This window comes from Battus philenor, unplaced genomic scaffold (assembly GCF_028537555.1).
Source record: "Battus philenor isolate CCGP_79_NKW_IND1 unplaced genomic scaffold, ilBatPhil1.0.hap1 SCAF_11, whole genome shotgun sequence".
Taxonomy (NCBI): Eukaryota; Metazoa; Arthropoda; class Insecta; order Lepidoptera; family Papilionidae; genus Battus; species Battus philenor.
The window spans coordinates 541,181-564,293 of record NW_027181673.1 but is presented as its reverse complement, the minus strand read 5'-3'; the positions used below and the strand labels follow the sequence as shown (position 1 = coordinate 564,293).

The 23,113-nt window shown below is 35.3% G+C and overlaps 1 protein-coding gene across 3 annotated transcripts; it reads right to left on the bottom strand.

The window, feature by feature from the left end:
* Positions 1-1,034: 1,034 nt before the first annotated feature.
* On the bottom strand, positions 1,035-21,155 carry LOC137932575 (acid phosphatase type 7). 3 transcript variants are annotated; one of them, XM_068776188.1, is made up of 10 exons: positions 20,954-21,155; positions 16,010-16,204; positions 13,982-14,103; positions 13,055-13,239; positions 11,417-11,617; positions 9,328-9,446; positions 8,479-8,614; positions 2,886-2,947; positions 2,132-2,223; positions 1,035-1,759 (listed from the first exon to the last, which is right to left on the bottom strand). In XM_068776188.1, exons 1-10 carry the CDS (start codon positions 21,075-21,077, stop codon positions 1,688-1,690), a joined length of 1,308 nt encoding a protein of 435 aa, XP_068632289.1. In that variant the 5' UTR covers positions 21,078-21,155; the 3' UTR covers positions 1,035-1,687. The 3 variants fall into 3 exon arrangements, with proteins under 3 accessions (XP_068632289.1, XP_068632288.1, XP_068632287.1); XM_068776187.1 differs by lacking the exons at positions 1,035-1,759; positions 2,132-2,223; positions 2,886-2,947; positions 9,328-9,446 and adding exons at positions 4,696-4,977; positions 5,763-5,854; positions 6,578-6,639; positions 9,612-9,730; XM_068776186.1 differs by lacking the exons at positions 1,035-1,759; positions 2,132-2,223; positions 2,886-2,947 and adding exons at positions 4,696-4,977; positions 5,763-5,854; positions 6,578-6,639.
* Between the last annotated feature and the right edge of the window lie 1,958 nt (positions 21,156-23,113).

Below are 23,113 nucleotides of genomic sequence, written 5' to 3'. Positions count from 1 at the left end.
CACTCTTCGAAAAAATACATATTTTAATGTACGGTAGACTAACTTTTCGGAATTGCTTGCCGAACCCAATTGGAAAGAGTAAACATTTCACTGTATGAAATTAGCACTCTTCTTGCCATTGAAAAGTATTGTAATATTGTGATCGAAACGTAAGGTGGATTTCTTTATAAAATGTATATTCTTTTATTTATTCTTTCAAATCAATTTTAATTACCCTCAAAGTCATCCCAATCTGATACAAAAAGAACTTTTGCCAACGCTTTTTCCAATCGTCGAAATAGTAGGAATAGTCTTTTTCCGGTATAGCCTTTAAGATCTTCGTTTTTATCTCAATCGTGTCAAAAAGGCATTCCTACATTGGCCTTTTAAGTTTTCTGAATAGCCAGAAGTCGCACCAAGCTAAATCAGGCGGTTACGGTGGTTTCAGAAAGATATCAATCAAAAGTCAAAAAGTTGGAAACAACCAATTCAGGACAACACGGACCAATCGGAATGCGTTTGAGACACAAAATATCCTCCAAAATGGTTTGTGCTGAGCCAAATGATATTCCAACTTTTGAAAAACAGACGCTTGGCAAATGTCAGGACAGTCCTTCAAACCCAGGGAAAAAAATTCTGCTTTCCTATTAATAGAACTCCCGGGGAGTTTTAAATGATTACCTTACTTTATGGTCATAGTAGATTTTAGATACCCATAATGCCCTTCTGGAACAAGAATTTGGTAATCTACAGGAATTCAAGATCAAACAGCAGTTGATATTTAACTTCTAGAATATACTGCTTTCTTTTGCTTATTTAATGGTTTCTGATGACTAATTGTAATTTTAAAAATTAACAGAAAATGCCTCTGAACTAAAAATTTCTAATTTGGTTGAATTTGACTCGCGACTAAAAGGTTGCCAACGGCTATGGTGTATATTCAACAGATGCAAATTGGCGATATATGTACATAAAATACTATAACATATTAAATTAATGAAATTAATCAATCATTTATTATAATATCTTTATTTAAAGTAAAAAAGTACCAACAACTTAACAAAATTAACTATAAATGTAAATAAAATAAACTATACCCTTGCCTAACATATTTTTAGGACATTTAAAGAAATAATAAAACTTAAAAGTTATAAATTTTACTATTACCCGAAGTTGATCAATATATCGAAGATGGTCGTTATAGGTCTAAATCGAGGGTACTTTGAGAAAATTCAGTTGCGAACAATTAAGCTTCAGGTCGGAAGTGTGAACTGGACATTGGACTCATCCGGGTGCAACGTTTATTTATTTGGAACACGTTGACTAGTTTTAACAGACGTATTGACGTGTCAGCGGCTCTTTGGTTTTTATTTCTACCCGCCAAATATTGTACGCTTGTCTAATAGATTAAATTATTCTGAAGTATCGATTGCGAAAAAACTACGATATTAGAATTTTTTTTATAAATACAGACTTCAAATACTATTTCTTTGACATTTATTTATATATTCCTTTCATTAGTGTTATTCTTTGTTCTTCATAATATATCTGATAGTCACTTTACAAGCCTCTTCAAATGGGTGGGTTAGGTTAGGTTAGGTGCAACGCTGACCATGGTTTCTGTTCTTACATTTCTATTCGTATAATTATCTACATATCTTTACTTTGAACCTAAGCAAAGACATTACCTATTAAATATAAGCAAGCATTATTTCTTATCCTTCCTATCTTTGATAAGCCAAAACTTGTCGATCACCTGCCCTCCGAGGTCCACCGACACCTGCAAACAAGGTATTTCTTTTAACACATCTGCATTGCACGCTGCGCATGACGAACCGAGGTTTTTACTCCAGAATTTTAAGGCCTCAGTGGCCATCTGTTCTGTGCGCCCACTGCCAATTCAGACACTACAGGTCTTATTATTCCTTATTCAATCTAGTAAGCAACTATTCATAAGTCTGAGCGATTGTAAGTTTGCCAAATATATCAATACAATCAATCTAAACCAATTAGATTATTAAGGTACTTGAAAATGATCAGTATTCTATTATAGTCAAAATTTATGCTTCGATCGCGTGGATAAAGCCGACTCCATAGCTCTTTGGCGACTATTAACTAATTAAAAAGGCCACTTTTCTGTGCAGTCGCTTACCTGCTCAATACTGATGTGGGTGCGGTTGAAGGCTTTAAACCGTGTGTAGCCGTAATCCTGCGAACGGAACGCCGACCATTTGTGCGGCGTATCTGGAAAGTTATATTTTTACTAAACCCTTCTTTTGTATCACTTTACTGCAGGTATGCATAATAAATAGTGTAAGCTGACCATAGAAATTATTAAGCAACTGAATTCCTTTGTTTAGGAACATGAAATCATGGGAGATAATGTGCAGCTCTGAATCCGTAAGAGAATTTTATTTGAGTATTTTTGGGCAGTTTCCTTGAAGATTACGCGTCGGAACACATTACAGATGTTTTGTCTTACGTCACCATCATGATCATGTTAGTTCTTAAACGCCCAATGCATGGCATAGGGCGTTTAAGAACTAACATGTGTCCAGTCTCGCGTTCTCTGCGGCGACTCTCTTACTTACTTTCTTTTAAGTGTACGAAAATGATCGCATTTTTCGTATTTGATGTTTTTAATTGTATAAAGCTAATATTGTGTATATAAATAATGTGTCACCTATAAATAAACACAACAGAACCTGTATTTATACAGTATGTAATTTGTATTGTATTTTTAACTAACGTGTACGTAAGTAAATAGACATCTAATTATTGTCTTATTTGTACCCTTTGTTTATTCATTTTTACCAAATCTAGCAGTAAGATGATAGATGAAGAAAAGTTTGAGTGCAATAAATTACAATTATAACTTTAAAGTAATGTATAGTAGATATACAAACGTTTAAAGTGGTCTCTGCCCTCCTGGCAGCCGGCCGACCCCGTCACCACGTGCACCGGTGCCCTGGGAACCATAGCGAAGAATTTGTATAGAAAATTCACTAACAATTTTAAGTTTAACTTACTAACGTATTAACTAGATAATAAAATACTAGTATATAGTACAAGGGACTTTAACTTTAACCCATATAGTCATTCTAAATAAAATTACCAAAAGACAGAAAATCATGTCCAATATATATACAATACAAGAAACAAAACGGCTGGAGTTTGATGGTTCTGGAATGGTGGTCACATATCAGCATACGCAGGTTAGGGCATCACCACCAAGTACACAATCGATCTTGACAAGTTTGTCGATCTTATTGGAAATCAGTAGGGGAGCCCCATTTCCACCAGTGGACGTTCAGCGACTGTAATTTGATCATACCCATTTACATTTACCAATTATTATCGCTAGGAAGAGGGGTGGATAGTGGCACCCTAAAGGGAGAGAAAGAGTGTCGGCATATTTTATTGAGGTATTGCCGAAAAACTATGAAGGAAGTAATAAGTAAAAATGCTACGTAGGTCGGGTAAGAATAAGAACAGGATAACAAATTGTTAATCAGAATAAAGAAAATATAGGAATAATATAACAGAAGTTACCTGAAATATAAATCAGAATTGAAACTGCACTGTGATTTATCAAAAGGTTGTGAATGCAATGTAAATAAATGGAAAAGGAAAGGAAGAAGGCTAATAGAGATTGTGACAAAAGTAAAAAGAAACTATATTTAAAATCAGAATGCCCTCAAAATGATAGAGGATACGACAGGTCCATAAAACAAGGTCATAAAAAATTACTGTATAGAGAACATTTATGAAAGTGAGCACAAAAATTCTGTTATTTTTTTGTGAGCTCTTTTCTGAACAACTCGCTTTTGGCACACTCGTAACTTTGATGCCATTCTTTTCTTGACATACAAGTGATAACGTGATGAATGAACCAAAGTGGGAGAATACTATGAATAAATAAGGTTTAATAACTCACAACTTCTTGTTCTTCCAGGTGTTTCACTTCGACTAGTCCATTAAATCAACATGTACTTGCACTTATTATTAATAAACTGTACATCTCTAACCAATCTAATTCGCGAAGTTATTTGATTAAAATAAAAATCAACATATATTATTAAAATATATTTATTACTCAAAATCACAAAAGTAAATTTATTACATATCACAAAATAATTTTAAAATATTTCACTTCACATTACATTGTACTAATAAAAACACCAGAAGTCCAATTGTGAATTCGCAATGAACAGATTACATAGCACCTGTATAAAGAGGGTATTCATATTTTTTACAGAAACAAAAACACAATACACCTTCAGTATATTACCCACAAAACCTTTAGAATTTCTTTTAGTCAGGTACACAAGAAATATAAATTTGATACGTTGATATGTCAGAATATGTAATTTTTCAACTACCTACATTTATTTCGTATCACAATGTTTTTACAATCTAGCAGTGGTTAATATAAAACTAAATATCCACACCTGCGAGTATATTATTAAAACAACTTAAGTCATTAATTTACGAGCTATAGCTACGCCTGCGACAGGGAGGGGGAAGGGTATAGGCTTATATGTAATCCATACGTTCCTGTTGTAACTAGTAGTAGTTTTGTTTATATTTAATTGACTGGCTTTTTAATGAGATTCCTAATTATAGGTGATGGCACCAAACTTGACATTTGACTGCGAAAGAGAATATTTCGTTCTTTTATCCAAGGTTTAATTATTAACTAAACAAGGTGAAAGTACGTAGATGTGGCGCCATCTCTTTTTAGTTTTAGAAAACTTTTCGAAATACTAACAATTCGAAGTACCCGCATTTTTATTGAGGGTATTTCGTAAGAATTTTCAATGTACTCAATAACGTGGCGATGGCAATACCTAACCATAACCTACCCCCGTTTATTCAAACTTGCAACTACCTACGAATTTCGCTACATTCGCACGCTTATAAGTTGGTAAAAGGATGATGGCGATGCTTAATAAGCCAGAAGGAATCAATCACCTCTCCCTTGAGGTCCACATCAACCTGAAATACAAATTAACAAATGTAATTATTAAGAATAAGATAATTATATAGCAAAGCTAGAGTATCGTGCTGTGGATACATTATTTTCTTTTCTTAAAATATCACCGCAACTCTATTTTTGTAACAGTTATACAGCTCGATATGATAACATGTTTAAAAGCTTCAAATAAGTCAATGTGTAGCCTACTTGCAGTCGATTAATGCATTGTACAAAAAAATAGAAATCAATGATTTCACAATTAACTTTTTGATAATATAGTACGAAAAAGAGTTTTCGAACTCCGGATTACAGCGTATTAAAATTAAATATTGTTTATTATTTTGTCCCTGCAGCATTGCTTGCGCATTACAAGTCTCAGAGTGATCGCTTTAAATAAGATGATTGGAAACAAGTGTAAAAGATGAGATCGTTCATCCGTTTAAAACTTTTAACAACTATAACCAATCACCATGTATAACTAAAGAGGGTTTTATGAAAATATATAACAGCGTATTGAAGTAGCTTAGTCATCTAATCTTATCTATCGAAATACAAATAAAGTGCCGGCGATAAGTTTTAAGCAGTTTCAGGACTACCTACATTCACGTACTAAATGAAAAAAAAACATTGTTCGACATTTTTGGTGTATTTTTATATATAATATATTAATTTTAATTTGTAACTTGTATTTTATACGGAAGATTTGTTATTGTCAAATAATTATTATAAATAATATATCGTAATTTCCAAGTATATGAGGGAGATATTGTTTTGTGAACGATGTAAGTAAACATAAAGCAGAGACCTGTTCGATGTAGATGTGAGTTTTGTTGTAGGCTTTGAACCGGGTGTAGCCGTAGTCGGTTGATCGGTAGGCAGACCACGCCGGCGGGTTCGCTGCGTATTTAGGCGAAGGAATCCACAGTTAATATATATTTAGACTGAGTTTTATTTGATATCTAGATTAAGTGTTTTTAGATGTTTGCAAAGAGCCCTGGAGGCGTATAGCCGAAACCTATTAACAATATAGCTTGAAAGAACCTTCAGGAATCTAATTTTTAGATTCATTCCATGTTCTACCGGATTAGGTTTGACTTTTGAATAGATAATCTGAACGTACTTTAACACTCAATTAGAAGTTCTGTTTTAGACTTATTTATTGGCATAAATTACTAATCGTTATAAGTAATTATATAAAGCAATTGTGCTGTTAAACTAGGAACCAATTAAGTTACAAATATTCCGAATGTCAAATTATTAAAGTTGCCATTAAAAATTGTATCTATGAGTCTAGCGAATGATTATTTTCTAAATAAATAACTTTCTATTCTTGAGAACATGTTTGTCAAAGATCACCACATTTCAGCTATAGGAATTCCACAGCTGGACAAAAGCCTCTACTATAGATTTCTAATAAGTCGATTGAAAGCGGCATGCTTTCAACGTTTTTCAACAACTAACAAGGGACTTCTTAAGCTTTCTCAACAAGTTCCAATAATTCAAACAAGCCGAGACTATTTTAATACAGTCAAAAGTCGTAAGCTTATTGATACGTGATATGAGCGAAATAGTCTCCGAGTGCATGATAAAGGTAGTAGCTAGATAAAGGCATATACTCACGCATGAAATGGTCGATTTTCTCCTGGCAGCCCGCGGAACCGGTCACAATATGCACCGGTGCGCTGCGGATGGTAACAATCTATATTTATTTCTACTGGTACGTGGTAGCACCACACCTTACCACCATCATGGTATTATACCCGCTCGACTGTACCGCAACCACGCTATGACCACTTCAAAATTTAACTATTACAAATTTTTGAATTGGTCCCATAAAGGGCGCCAAAATGGCGAGACAGTTTTATAATAGCGTTATGACAATATTAAAATTATCGTTGAAGAGAAATATAAACGGAGACGTAAAGTATTAATAAAGAAAATGTAAATTATTCAAAAATTAAATAAGTGTACTCACGGATGTCACCACTTGTCTTAGAAGTAGTGTTATACAACTTTCAGGACAAGAGTTGCGTGCTCCCTTATGTCGTAATTTTCTGTCTCTTTCAGACAAATGTTTTGGATTCCAACAGTGGGTTCATACTACTCACTATTGTTACATTTAGGACGACACTACTATTTGTGAAACAACAAAATAGAATTTATTAGAGAAATAAAATTAGCCAGTGTTATAAGGAAGATCGGTGGTTTTAGGAAGGTTCCTTGGGGTACAACAGAACTATTTTTACTCTAAATGCTTAAAATATTAATAAAGAGTCATATCCAAAACAAAAATTCAAACACCATGATGCCAGTAAGGCGTCTATAATGACATATGGCTACTCAAAAGCAATTCATAAAGCGATGTGTTTTGTCAGGGTGATTTAAAAACAAATTTGTTTAGTTACCTTCAGTTCGTAATTTTGGAAGAATTTTTGCAAATCTCCAAAATGCCAAAAAATCACCTTCAATTTTAAACACCGGTTGTAAGTACGCAAAGCTCGTAAAACTTACAAAACTGTTAGTATCAAGCATTATTAATAATATAATAAGAATTCTCTCAAAAAATCATTCTTTTATATATTTTATTTATAACAAACAGTTTTTTTTTCCGGAATCTTAAAACGATTTTTAAGCATAACACATATAAAGATATACAATTTTAACATTATTGTAAAATTAGAAAAATGTTGGGTTTGTTCTAAGAATTTGGATTTCAAAAGCAGAGTGTCACATTTCACGAGTGTCAAAACCTTGGTTTCCTTGGTTTTAAAAACGTTCTCGAATGATGAAATAATAAGCAGATATTTTGAGAGATATAAGATGCCTTCAACACTCATATTCCACAAAGAATATTGCTATTACGATTTGGCTTTTATAAGTGACAGTCCCAGCCAAAGTCCACTCGTGGGGGCCCATTATTTTAGTCACTCCGTGGAGCGCTCACAGGAGTGATATAGCGATATGTAGTGCCCCGTGCCAGTATTTTCCCGGGAGTTCTAGAGCTTCGCTATTTTAAAAGAAATCTTTGGCTGGACGCACTCTCCGACCTGCCATCTCATACACGTGGAATCTGCAAATGCCATTTTGGCAGCAATGGGAGTCCATTTAAAAAAATTGGCTTAAGGATTCCCGATTACTTTCGACTTCCACGTCGCTTAAACTTTACAATAGCATTCAGAGAAGTCTATTCGTCATCTCAACCCATTAGGTTACAAAAAAAATGTAATTTAAAATTGTCGGGAAATTTTAAACTGATAGAGATAGAGGAAAACTTCATAAGAAGTTGTGGAATAAAAAGTAAGAAATAATTTAAAATCATTCAATCAATGTGCATTGGAACACTCTTTGAGTAAAGGCTTATATATCTAATAGATTCAGGCGTTACTTTGCGGAAGTCCATCCTAAGTAAGAAAATAATATAAATAAAAAAAGAGAAAATAATATAGCTACTTCCGCTATGTAGCGCTAGTAGCGGAAGTAGCTATATATTAGTTCCTTTATTACTAAAGGCTTATACTCACCCAGGGTTAGTGTATGGCTCCTGTAGCGAGCCGTTGTACACCTTCTCGTCGTAGACCGGCCAGAGCCTCTCGTAAGAGTGTTCGTGAGCCCAAATCACCAGGTCCACGCCGTACTGCTTCAGCAGCGGTTCCATACCTGCATATATCCTTGACATATACCTTACCATCCAACTGGTAAACATAACTGCAGTATAGTTGGAACGTGCTAAACTTTAGATTAACATACATGTTGTAATGCAGGGATACTATTGTTTAGTTATTAAAGGCCTTTATCGAGCTGCACTCGAATACCAGTCCAAATTGGCCACGCATATAGTATATATTAAGTATAGTTTGTGTATATTGTTAAATACGATATATTATACATGTAATACCGTATATACAGACATGTCTATAAATGCAAGTCATCTCGCAAGACAAACTGAAAAATCATTGAGTTATTTTTGATAAATAAAAATCATAATACGAAAATAATATAAAAAAAAATATTTTAATAAATTATTAAGAGTAGTTTAGTGCATATGATAATTAATAAAACACTTTAAGATAGCAGTTTCTTACAAACCACCAGCGCAATAGTGACTTTACCTTAGCAATTTAGACATCTTGTTCTTGAGGGTAGAACAATTACTTTCAACGGATAAACAATATTCATCATCGAGTCATAAGTTTTCCTTCACCATCACCATCATGTCAGCCGATAGAAGGTTCATGTAAGGTACAAGCCTCTTCCAATGATTGACAACTGATCTTGCAGTGCCCGCAGTCAGCGAATTCCCGTGACCTTTACCAACTCGTCGGCCTTTCTCTTATAATAATTTAAGCCTTCATTAGAGGAAATAGACTCACCGTAAGCGCCCCATATCGGCAGCCCTTTCCTGGTGTACTCGAAGCTGCAGTCTATGTCGTCTGAATTACTGCAGTACATTGGCCTGTGACCGTACAATACGATCCACGGCCGCTTCGCCCTGTAATACCAGCCGCCAATAACGCGGGTAGTTTCATATTTTCCTGACTACCCTACAAACGTGCTATGATCAAGAATACAACTGCTTTTCGCCATTTGCTAACGCCTCGATCGTCGTTTTGAACTCCGCCTGTATTTTTCTGGATGTTGTCGTGAATTTACTCACCCATTCCTATAAGAGGCAATCCGACACGAGTGGGTAGGTAGTTGTTCCAGCACAGCACGTGCTCGTTGCTGCAGTACATAGGTCTGTGGCCGTACAGAACGATCCAAGGCCGTAAAAGCCTGCCGAGGAATCGAATCTTGTCATCTGATTGTCATTTTAGCATTCCTTAGGTACACACCAGATATTTGTTAACACGCACACTCCAAAGGATAAATGCAAACACACATTGTGTATTACTTAACAATGTTAAACATGTATTATAATTAATTTATTTGGCTTGAACTTAATGTCATCTTCCATTGATATCTAAGACAGAGAAATCGGGGAGATCCCCGTTTCGTGAAATTTAATCTGCTGCTTTTTTCGTTAAAAGTTTATTCGTATGGAATACACGAGTTTTTAAACGTAACAATTGCTAAGCTTTTATTAAATATGATCTGCCTTCATTTGATAAACGAAGGTAAGTCAACATTTTAGTTCTTCACTATAGAAAGCAGATAAATTTGTGGACCCATGGTAATGAATTGTGAAACCTCATTTTTTTGGGTTCTCCCGTGGACCCATATGATTCCATCTGAACCACTTTGAACTAAAGGTACAAATGAATTGTTTAAACAGATTTTCCTCTGATCAATAATCTTTATTTTAATTCTTTTCTAACTGTAATAGATTCTTCTGACTCCTGACTTAAGTTTTTGATGTTTTTTAAAATTTTTGTTTTCAATTTCCACTTCATGATTTAAATCTTATCAACTTTTCTATTTTTCCCTCTTTACTAAACTATCTTGGTTTTCCGATCAAAATTTTTGTTTTTAATTTTTTCTAAAGATATAACACAAGTAGATTTTTTTTTATTAATTATTCACATGCAATGTCCTTGATTCCGTCCAGAACCAATCATATACATCTCCAATTCTTTTTCCATTTAATTTCTCATAGCACACTCAAACAAGTTAGCAAATACACCCACATTTCTAACATATCAGTAAACGTTAGATATGTCCAACAAGTCAACAAAAGTGTTAGTAGGTTCATGCCGGCTGGCGGAGTTCAAAACAACGAAGTTTGAGGTAATGTTAGGAACAAAAACTAAAATTTCAAACTACCTTCTTTTGAAGGGATAAATTAAACAAAGCAATATTACAAGTCTACAAAGCAAATTATTACCCGCGCAAATTGCTGTCATGATCGCCATTTTGAAGACGTCATGAGACAATCTTATCAGCAGTTTTATCAGCAATTTGCAGGAATATATCACACTAGATTAGATACTTATAATGAATAACATATAAAACGGTTTTAAATGACTTGAAACAAAAGCAACGTCTCTTCTTACGTATCTATATATACTATATCCTTACATACAATATCATATCACTGAAAATGCGATGTAATAGAGAAATAGAAAGGAATAAAAAAATGAGGGTAGCAAAAAAACATTTCTTTCTATCCTCATTTTAATCATATTTTTGACAATTTTCTATTTTACAAGTATATGACACTGAGTCAATGATAACAGTTGTTATAGGTAACAGATTCTCTTAATATAAACGAGTGATCTGAATATAAAATTACCAATATTGCTATATTAAATGATTGAATAGATTTTCAAGAGAAGAGCGTCCAAAAATTCGCCTAAAAGAAGATGTGACATCTGGTAAATTAGAGTACATGTTACACAACTTTAAAAAATCGTTTATGAGAAAAAAAAATTTCTCAAAAACTGTGCAAAATACGTAATAACGAAATCCATATAACATTAGTATTAGCCTTTTATTGGTTTATATGATGATGATCCAGCTCACCTGTTCTCCTGCTTATTAGCCTGGCTGAGATCTTCATGCAGCCAGCGGAACTGGTTCTCTAGGACCTTAAGGCCGTAGCGCAGGAAGTAGTAGGGCTCCGTGGAAATGGACACGAAGTGCACCGGGCCCATGTCGTAACTATAGAAGAGGCTTTCGTGCGACCCCGGCATGGAGAAGCGCGCGCGGTAGTTGCTGAAGTTGCTGGAATTTGGTTGACCACGTATATAAAATAATCCTTCTCTATTTTCTTACTATCTTTTTCCTCTTCTGTCTTCCTCGCTGATGATGTTGCAGAACAGCAACGGAATTCTTTCAAGACCTCGTTTCCCCCCTTTACCTAGTCTTCTGTAGAGCATTCTATAGAGCTTACGGCAAGTTATACAAAACAAGTCCACGTGTACATTAATTACAAGCTTTCATATCTAGGGTTTTTACTAACCTATTAAGAAAAGAGATAAACAAGAGACACTAGGAGGGGGCCGAAGAAATTAGGAGGGAGTGAGAGATCGAGAGAGCGAGAGTGAGTAGGAGAAGAGTGCAGGGTAAAAATAAAGGAGACAGCGGAAGACGGAAAAAGTGAAAGGTAGGAAGAGGTAGAAAGTAGGAGGATGAAGCGGGGGAGAGGAGAAGGGAGGAACGTGTAAGAGTAGGTAAATCGACCGGGAGACATTAAGAGGAACATAGACATTAAAAAAAAGAAACAAACTTTCTATACATGTCTATGTAAATTAAATTAGTTTTATATATTTTTAACGGAAGATCACCGTTGATTTATTAGTATATAAAGATTTTGCAGGGTTAAGGGAGCAGTAACCAAGATCCAGATGTTCATTGCGATCCATTTACAATCGTTACGGTATTGAGAGGTCGTCGAGCTTAAGTCAGTTGGGCGGACGCTCTTTGGAGTCACCAGGTACAATAAGCTCGCAGGAAAGGACCTCAGATTCACAGGAGACTGGTGCTAATGTTTCTTATACTTCTCGTCTCGAGATTACATTTTTAGTGCTAGTTTTTTATGTTGCTTGCACGTTTGTACAACCAAAAGTGGAGCTTAAAGGTTTTGGAGAGGCGACCACGAGCTGGTAAATGCAGCGTGGAGGCCCCCTACTAGGTGAAACGACGATATAGCCCAAGGTTAGGGGAAGTCGCTGGATGCAAGCAGTGGAAGAACGGTCACTGTGATGTTCTTTGGGTGATGCCCATACCTGACAGTGAGCTCCTATCAGTGACATGATGATGATATAATAAGTAAGAAATGGACCAATATTTAGCCACTTTCGAGAGTCTCACTCTGTGTTTCTGTGTGTGTGTGTTCTATTCACTCTGTGTTTGGCACTAATCGGTGTAACATAACTTCTGAAGATGCCCCGTGGAGGGGTGAAACACGTTTAACGGTGGCAGTTGTATAATTAGCATTGTTTGCCGCATGCGCATTTGTCAGCGGGCTGGCGGGCGGTGCACTTTGTTGCACGACTACCAACGCATGTGCGGAAGTGGCTAAATATTGGTCCTTTTCTTACTTAGGATGGACTTCCGCAAGGTAACGCCTGATTCCATTAATTAGATGATAAAATAAATATGCTTACAATCTGCTGTTTTTGGTGAACTATGTCAAATAAATAAAGCGCATGTACTAACTATGCCTCCTCGTGGTTGCCGGGACAGGCCATGTAGGGAACCACGGCGGCCAGAGGCTGCAGCTGTCGCATGAATTGGTCGCCAACACGTGCACCGTCGTCATGCATGTCGTACGCGAAATCACCCACGTGGATTATCAGGTCGAAGTGGCCGCGCTGTGCTTCATCTTGCAGGTATGACAGCGACTGCAGAATACGAGCATTTCAATAAATCCTCTATGGGTCTGTGTTATATACAGGGTGTAATAGGACCGTTGGATTATACGTGTCCTAGAAATCGGAGACCACAATCCTATATTCTTTTATATATGTTACTGAAGCTAGCGCCATCTAACGAGGCGACCGAGTACGAACCGGCTGTGAGTGAAGATAGCTTCGAGTCTGCAACGCGCACGATTCGCAATCAACTTCACCCCTCTTTCTATGTATCCCCTTTGTCACGTCACATTCAACCTACTTGAGATAGCATTAAGTGCCTTCATTACATTTTATTGCTAATTTTTAATTCTTTTTAATAAACGTTATTGAAAAAGTTTAAATAACACCATTAATTGTAGACGATTCTTGCTGCTGCTCAACCATCTATACAATAATTAGCCCAGAGTTAGCTCTTACATATATATTAATATGTTATAATTTCTGGTGACATATTTCCAAAAGGGGTCGCAGGAAGGGAATAGGTGTTTAGGAAAGCGGAATTTTATGAAATAACCTTTTAACAAGTGTAAACTAATAAAGTCAATTTAGGATAATGCAACATTTCTCTGTTGGACATGGGCATTACTCTTAAATTTCCAGAAGGACCAATTAGAAGCGGCTTACATTAAGTCTTCTGTCGGCCTTAATAAGGTCATGTATCCACTTTGTGGGTGGACATCTTTTATATATAACTGGATGAAGGCATAAGTGAGTATAAAAGTTAACTCACGTGGGCGTTCTTGTTCCCCATGTCTCCGAAGATAGCAGCGCGCACCACCCAGTTCTCCCCGGCCGGCGGCGTCTTGAACCAGAACTCCTCCGACCAGCCGTATGTGGAACCAGCGTGATATACTGGTCAGGGAGAAACCAAGAAGGAACGCATTACCACAATGTAAGGCATATTACCACACTTATACTTGCTGGCTGTAGGTTTCAATTATTTAATACAAAAATATTTCTTAGGAGTCGAAAGAGCTTCGTAGTTTCTGTAGGATCTGGTTTATGACTGAATGAAATTGTAGAAGCAACAGTACGTCAAAGGGTAGTTTCACAGAAATTTAACTTTTATTAACATCGTTATGAATGAATATACACACTTCTACTTCGGACCAGGCCCGTAGCCTGGGAAAAATATCACATTGGATCTCCCGACAGACAATATGGTATTGTTCCTAGGGCCTCATGAACACGGGAGTTTATTACGTCTTACCAGTTGTCTCGAACACGACGGCGACGCCTATGATGCAAAACCATATCAAATGCACCACCCAATACTTGGCACTGTATACAACATAGTTAAGAAGAATATTCTTATATTACCTACAGTTTAACAAAGTCTTGAGAGATCCGAACGTTCCGGCGGTTCTGGCAACAACTGTCTCTGTGTGTATTATATTGTTGCCAATGAAGTTAAAGCTGTTAGCCCGGGGGCTATTACAGCTTCATCAGAGATGACTTCAGGGTGCAGCAGGTGCTGTTGCACGATGATGTTTGCAGGAAGGCGGTAGTTCTACGCGTGTAGAGGTGCGGCTTGGGACGGCAGCGTGGTCCGCTAATTAATATGAGGGAACACCTGGATCCTCCCTTGGATCGTCCACGCTGTTTGCGATTAGGGGATGCGAGGCCGCCCTCGGAAACGGATCGTGCAATGACTACGATTTTATAACGCCGTCACGACGTATATGAGTTGTAGTTATATAAAACTGTAGTGAGCTATTCTCGAGGTTTCTTTGCGATATGGAATCAGAAATGTTGAGATCCACAGAAGAACCAAGGTTACTGATGTAGCTCGAAGAATTGTTTTTCTGAAGTGATAGTGGGCGGGGGCACATCGTGCAACCCTTGGGGTCAGAAGCTTCTCGAGTGGCGACCATTAGTTGGACCGACGACATAGTTAAGGTCGCGAAGACCAACGACTTCCGTTTGCGGACGCAAGACATCTTGGCGTTCTTTCAGTGAGGCCTATGCAGTGCGCGTCTATCTGCTGAAAAATGAAAAATAAGTACTGATACACTAATCACTGGTCGGAAGTTTCTACGAAGGCCTACATATACTAGTGTTTTTTTTTAATAGCCCCCACTATTGGGGACGTTTCGTTCCCCTATCTTTGGGAAGGATAGGGTCGTTTTTCGTCGTCGTTTTGTCGTTTTTTGTCTTATTTTTTTTTTCACTGTCCTTTTAATTTTATTTCTCTACTCTCATTCTTCGCATAATCTATCGTTCCATTCATTCTTTCTACAATTCATTCTATCGTTCTCCTTCGTTCTAATTCTCATTCATACATCGCCTTCTTCTTTATTTTACAATTTTGTTTACATATTTATTTTTGCTCTATTATACTGTTTTACTTGTTTATTTTCGTAACACGTTTAACTATTTCTTTACAAACACTGAGAAACGATTCCCTGCTTTTGGCATCTTCTAACATATAGGCGTCATATACTAGTATGTCCAGCATTGTGTAGAAAGAGAAGCTCTGTCTGATTATTTCAGCCATTTGACGTCCACAGCTGGACGTGGGCTTAACCATTTTATCAGGAACTTCCAACCACATTAACAAGGTTGACTGACTATCCACCTTATGGGCGGCTGCGGTAGCCGTTCCGTGGTCTCTGAACTGCAACAACTACCTGATTTTGCGCGATTTGCGACCTGCCCACTTCTGTTACTATCGTTTACCTTCGGATCTTATTTCTGAAACTTTATGTATATAAGGCACATTTAACCTGGACATGGGGTCCAAATGGCTTCAACTTACCGTATCGCGTGTTGTGTTTAAGATCCTTCAACAGGACTCGATGTATGTACTGCTGGCGTTGTTCCGGGCCGCCGTCCGTGAACAGAGTGCTGCCGCCTTCAGCCTCCTGGTTCATCTCGTCCACTCCGTACTGCACGCGGCTCTCGCCCGTGTCGTTGAAGGTTGACCAAGTCACCATAATATCGTTGCTCTTCGCTAAAACATTCAATGTGGGTATTTCTAAATATTCCATGTGTAATACGTTGAACACAATGTGAATAGTCTAGTATTTCTATGAAAACAAGAATCTAGAAAGGTCTAGTAGTGAAGGGCACTATATACAGGGTGATCGATTATAGCTGTAAAAGCTTTAAAAATTAAATATAACTCATGTGGTGTCCGTTAATGTACCCTGTTTATATTCCTGTACAAAAAACTATTGTTACAAATATAATATATTAAATAATTAACAACGTAATGATACATAAAAAACGATTTCTAAATTTAAATTGCATATGTATATATATATTTATATAGTTATGTTTGTATATATGCATGTGTATATAGTAATGTATATATTGTAAGGCTGTTAAGGGTGTACACCCTTAACTGCCCTCCTCTCCTGCATGTCTCTCATCTCCATCTAAAGGTTGTCTGGTAGAGATCGCCTGCGCAATAAGACCGCCTCTTGTACCTCTATATAAATTGTTTCTTTTTTTTGTTATTATCTATGGTGTACAATAAAGTGTAAACCAATAAATAGATAGATAGAATTAAAAAAAATTATGGATAAAATTTAATTATTGTTTATTATCTGTCTGTATAGACTGTATACTGAGACTTTGTAACACTGTGACCACTATGCAGAAGTCATTGTAAAAAGGTGCGAAACTTTTTGCTGACAAATGAGCTGCATATTCATACATTCATATATGTATAACATATAGTTCAATTATGTTATTAACAACATAATATGATTACATTGACGTATTGCGTATTAATTGCTTATCGCATATTTGTAACATAACAAATAGGCAAGTAATTGAATGCAGTGTTATCGAATGTTCGCATTGGCTAGGCATCACAACGACACAAGGTTGCGTCGGATCACGTGGTAGCGTGTCGCCAGATCACGGATCACATTTCTGTCATCATATCAGCACATAGCACACCTTCACGCCACCACCACCGCCACGATGACCTGACTTGCACTGCCCACATATAGCGACTTCCTGTTGCCTTGACTGCATTTGTCCTGGTAGAAGTTTATATTCAAAAATACCAAATCCTTCCATTATGCTATTGCAGTATGATTTTTAAATCTTTTAAAGAACAGTACGCAAACTTAAAATAATTTAAAACTAAATATTTCATCACAGTAATGAGTGTACATACAGTACCCGGCGATGAATATTGCACATCGACCTTTGGAAAGAGACGATCGGCTAATTTCGGTTTAGTTGAGCGTTATTTCTGTCGCACGAAGTACAACGACTGACAAAACGTCACATAGGTAGTGTGAGACAGAGATAGTGCTCTACGAAGCCGAAATTAGCCGATTGTCTCTTTCCAAAGGTCGATGTGCAATATTCGTCGCCGGGTACGCCGGCCGAATTTAATTCGAATACCATTATTTAAATAGTCTTTGCCATTATGTTCGGCACGATTTATAAACTATTTTATATATACAGGAAGATATATATGATGTTATATATACTTTAAGGCTTTTTTAAAAAAATTCTTTATTCACAGATCTAATAAGTACGTACATAATAAAAAGATTCCAATCCAGCACAATATCTTTTATTCATGCCTTCAAATGAACTAATAAAAAAAATTGTCAAAATGCAAAATTCACAGCCCATAGTAGTCGAGGCTTCAATAAGCACAAACGTGACATTTAATTTGAAAAATCAATGAAGGTTTAAGAATGGCAAATGACAATTTTGATTTATTTATGAACATCGATCAGTCTTTGGGATGAAATCTTATTTTTAAGAGGCAAACTGCTAATGCAACTGATGCGTGTCGGTCTGAATTGAAGGAGGTTAAACTGCCAAGCGAGAGAAAAAAAAATCCTGAAACCATTGTATAAGCCTTAAGATAATTAATTAAAATGCTCTAATACTTCAATGAAATTGATTTTTTTATATATTTGTTTTTTTTTTTATTATTATTATTTTGTCACCTAGGAACATATTCCTTATAATCCCATATAAATTACCTGTCTTCGCGGCATATTTATGGAACATATACCCCGCGAAAAAGGCTTTTACTGTACACGCTTCTTCGATTTTAGTACAATGGTTTAGATAACTACAGGACATCAACAAGGGTCAGTAAGAAGGCGGGAATAGAGGTTCACAATTCCTAATCTGAGGTCCACAAAAATATATTTGCTTTAATTAATAACATTAGAGAAATAAAATTATTGCTTTACATCACCATGTTGTTTGATAATATTTTAAGGTCATCTACTGTTACTAGTAAAATTTGCATGTTCATCATCTAATCATCACATTTTGTGTCTAGTTTTGTGATTATGGCAGAAATGGAGCTGTAGGGTTACCGAGACCAAAAAAATTCTGAAATTGGTCAAAACTTTGTTTTAAAAAATTTATGTGTTTGTTTTAAAAATAATATCGCTTATTTTGATAAAACTTGACAAATCTGCTGTCCATGTTTTGCTTGGTTAAATAACCATTGACCTGAATTGATTCAATCGGTCAACATCTTTAACAAACATAATTTATTTCGAGATATATTCAATATAATTATATTGTCCCATAAATCAACGTCAATGCAAGTAGCGAATCTTAAATAAAAAAATTAAATAATAAATATATATTTCATGCGTGTAAAATAAATACCTTTGAAATAAATTAATGAGTTTTATGCACTCAGTGATGTTCATTTTATTACTATAATTAAAAAAACATTATATACACTACAATATCAACTGACAGGTAGTACATTTTTTTTTGATTTATTCATCTGCCTTTCATCTTCATCACCAACTTTCGCTTGACGTCAATGCGAACATCCTGTATATACAATACATGGATTACTACCAATAGAAGATCAAAGTTATTTTTATGAATAAATCATCCCTAACACCTTTGATTGCTAATTTATATCCGATGTATATATATAAATTTTAATGATATTGTCCGAGTGTTGACCTCTTTAAAGATCATTAGCACAGGCATTATCATAGCACAGTGATAACAACAAATTTCATATAACTATTGTTCAATTTAAAAAGTTTTAGATAAAATATATTGTTGAATTAAATATCTACTGGTGGAATGCCTCATAGATTCTTGTCAATGTTTTTTCATATCCTTCAATCGGGTCCTCAACACTTTGGATTGGTAGCTTATTTCTATGACATCTCTTTATTCAGAGAAGTCATTATTGTCGTCTCAGCAATAACATGTCCACTGCTGAACATAAGGCCGCCCTCATAGGTTTTTCTTTATGGCCACCACTAGGTCTCCAAACCTCAATCTTGTTTTAGAGTAGGGTTTTTATTCTTCTTTTATTTTATTTTCATGCTCTTCTGTCATTCCATCCATCAAGATTTCTAATAGGACTAAAAGGTAGTGTCTGCATCTAGAGCCTTCTGATTATTTTAACAAGGTACTATGCCCTACTTGTCGAGGGACATAGTATGTTTTTCAGTTGCTCAAATTTAATTTCCATCTAACTGATCAAGTAATTGCAACCACAGTTTTTAGTAATTTATACTAATAGTGCCTGGGCATGTAAAGCACTTTTTGTGATTTTTAATGACCTGGATAAGTTTTATAATTCTCATTCTCAATCGTTCTGACCCTTGTCAACATCATCATTCATTCAATCATCATCATTTTAGGATATTTACTGCTGGACATAGTCCTCTCCCATAGATTTCCAATAAGAAACATTGCAAGTAGGCTGTAACCAGTGTTTCTTTCAATGACCTAACCAAGTCATCATCCATCTGTTCTGTGTGCTATACTAGCTTTTTAAATTGAGAATCTATGAAGTTATGTCAGGTCCTATCATTCATGTATGGTTCTCTTAATATTTTTTGATTTAATCTCTCCATGACTCATTAGGCATCTGTGAGGTGGCCATTGAGGCCTGAAGTGAGACAGTATGCTACAAACAATCTTAGCAAGATTATTTATCCACTCTATATCAGACTCATAAACACATAGTAACACCATATCTTAACCAATTGACTAAAATGCATTTTAGTCAATTGGTTATATACTTATTTGCAAATAACTACCACAAGAGACTTTATACTGTCAAAAGTTATTTGACCTATTGAAGTTCAACAGAAAAATGTACCCGCATAAAACATATTTCAGAATGATGTGCAGTGTGTGTGAATGATAATATTAAATAATGTTCTCAAATATTCTAATAATACTTTTCATAATTATTAATAATAATATTTTCCATATAATTTGTGTGCGTGCAAAAAAGTGGTGGTTTTGGAGTCTGAATTTTTTTTTTCTCTCCATTTTAGTATAGAATTATATTAGCTTAGAAACCACTACAATTAATCAAAGTTCAATGGTACTTATATTATGTGTGTGAATGTACTGTAAATTTCACTCTTTATTATTTAAAGTTGATTGTGAATGTGAGTGTTAAAATATATAATAATTAATTCTTAATTTTAATTATAATTAATCCTCTTTAATAATAGTAAACATTAAAAAATAAATAAAATAAATAACTTCCGTTCTTTAACACACCATGTAATTTATTAATTGTAAACGATCCTTGTATATATGAGTGCACAGAAAAGATAACATTTTAAAATTTTTAACAAATATGAACATATTAATTAAATACTTGTATATCTTAAGACGAGATCAAATTTTGCACTATCATGATAGTCTAAAATTTTGCACAAAGAAATCCATAATTGCTATAAGGTTCCTGTAGCAAATGAATATTACTTACATCCAAAGGAAATGTGGACCTGCTCCGGCTGGCAGTAAGGACAATCATATCCTGGACCTTCGCGCACTTTCACGGTTTTCGCCCGCGAAAATGCAAAGCACAACATAAATATTAATATTTTCATGTTACCGTTGTAAAATGCCTTTATTGCTATGAAAATAATAAGGAAATACCCGGCAAGTTTGTCACAGCTGAACAACCATTTAACAATAACAAAGGTCAGATCGTAATTGTGAAAATTGTTTTGAATCGAATCGCCGTCATTAAACTTGAGTTTTGATAACAATAATCAAAGAATGATTTCACTGTCAATAACCTTCGTTCGGAAACTTTAACACTCGACATTTCAATTATTATCAAATTTTTTATTTACAAACTAACTTCTCAAAAATTTTGTATTATAAAAAAACATATTTTGTAAAAAATTTCACCACTGCCAAAATACGCTCTTAGAATATGATAAATCAAATTTTAAAAGGGTGTAAATTTACAAGGCTTTTCATAAAAATGAACATACTTTTATTTCATTGTATTTAAGTACGGCATATTTATATTAATTTAAATTAGCTATGCATGAAATATTTATGCAAAACTCGATTCTCAGCTATATTAATTTTTACATTTGTCCGTTACGAAAATTATTTTCAATATTACTATATATATAATACAATATTTGAAACTAATTTTCAAAAATACTTTACTTCGACATTACTAATAGAAATTATAATATTCGATAGAAATAATTAAAAAGAAGCGGCATCCTATGTATTTTTATCCAGTAGTTGGTCTACGAGGATTTTCCAGTCCTTATCGCAGGTAACGATAGGGTTCCAAACAAGTTAAATTTTTAAAAAAGATGAAAATCCAATTAAGTGATAATATACTGCTGATCACTTATGGCTTTAACATTCTCGCTTTTTGACATTCTCGAAAGAGTTAAACATTAATATAGCCATGCCGCAAGTGTTCCAAGCTAAATAGGTATAGTGAATGCAGTATTTAAATGGAATTACCTCTTATCTTCCCAGCAGTAATGGCGGTCCCAGCAGTTTTTGTTGTCATACGGTGTTATTCACCAGAAGATGGTAGTCCTGACTGTACATATGTGGTCAGACGTTCCATCGAGGCAAGATTCCATTTTAGTGTAGAAATCATATATTTTCTTTGAAATGAAGAAGTTCACAGCGACAGAATTAATGTCAACTGATTTGTTAAATTCTTTTCCTCATGTGGTAGTGAGTTTTGAATCCAAATAAATGTTCTTGGCGTATCAGTCGCCCCCTGAAATGAATCTCCTTCCAAATTTACAAAAAAAGTTAGTAAACTATTTTTCATCAATTTTATGTATAGGCGGGCAATAAGCAGCCGCAATAGCATTTGTTCCTTACAAATGGTCTACCGTCACAGTGTGGAGATACGGGTACATATTAAAGTATGTGTTGTTTAATACTGTCCCTAATTATCATTGGAGCCCCGCCGTGGTCCGGACGTTCCATCTGGGTGGTTATTGACTTGTATAATGTTACATAAATCCACGATAAAATCGAACAGAGAGCTAATTCAAAAGCGGGTCATGTCTACAAGTAGTTCCGCGTTTGGCAACATTGAATGTTAAGTGGGCGAGAGAGTCGCCACAACACCATAAAAGATTATTATGGCGGTTTATGTACTTTTTTTCGTGACAAGAATGGGAAATGGAGTAAGGCCATAAAAGAATGGTACCCGAGAGACGGAAAAAGAAATCGAGGAAGACAAAAAATAAGATAGGAAGATGATTTAATACTGACTGCGGGTGTAAAATGGAGAAGGGTTGCAAACGACAGAAGTCAATGGAAGTTTTGGAGGAGGCCTATGCCAACAGGCACACTGAAATTAAAGACATACTTTAAAAATAAATTTAGTTTTAAAATGTGTAGCAATAGATTATTTTGTAAATACTAATTTCTGAATTTATTTATTATTTTTATGTACTTTTTTAGATCGGGAGAGCGTCCTGGTCGTCGTTCATGGATTCCTCACCAGTTCAATCCATTGGGAGGCCACTACTGTTCGTGGTACTTGTTTCTAATTGAGTGATGTGCTTTTTTGTACTTCGTGAACTGTTATTTTCTCTTTTTATTATATGGTTGAGTTGCAACTCTGTAGATGCAGAAAAGAGAT

Coding starts and splice junctions, on each gene's coding strand:
- LOC137932575 (XM_068776187.1), bottom strand. CDS start 21,077: ATGAAAATATTAATATTTATGTTGTGCTTTGCATTTTCGCGGGCGAAA. Junction 16,205..20,953: donor GGTCCACATTTCCTTTGGAT/GTAAGTAATATT, acceptor TGAATGTTTTAG/CGAAGAGCAACGATATTATG. Junction 4,978..5,762: donor CTCACATCTACATCGAACAG/GTCTCTGCTTTA, acceptor TTTGTATTTCAG/GTTGATGTGGACCTCAAGGG.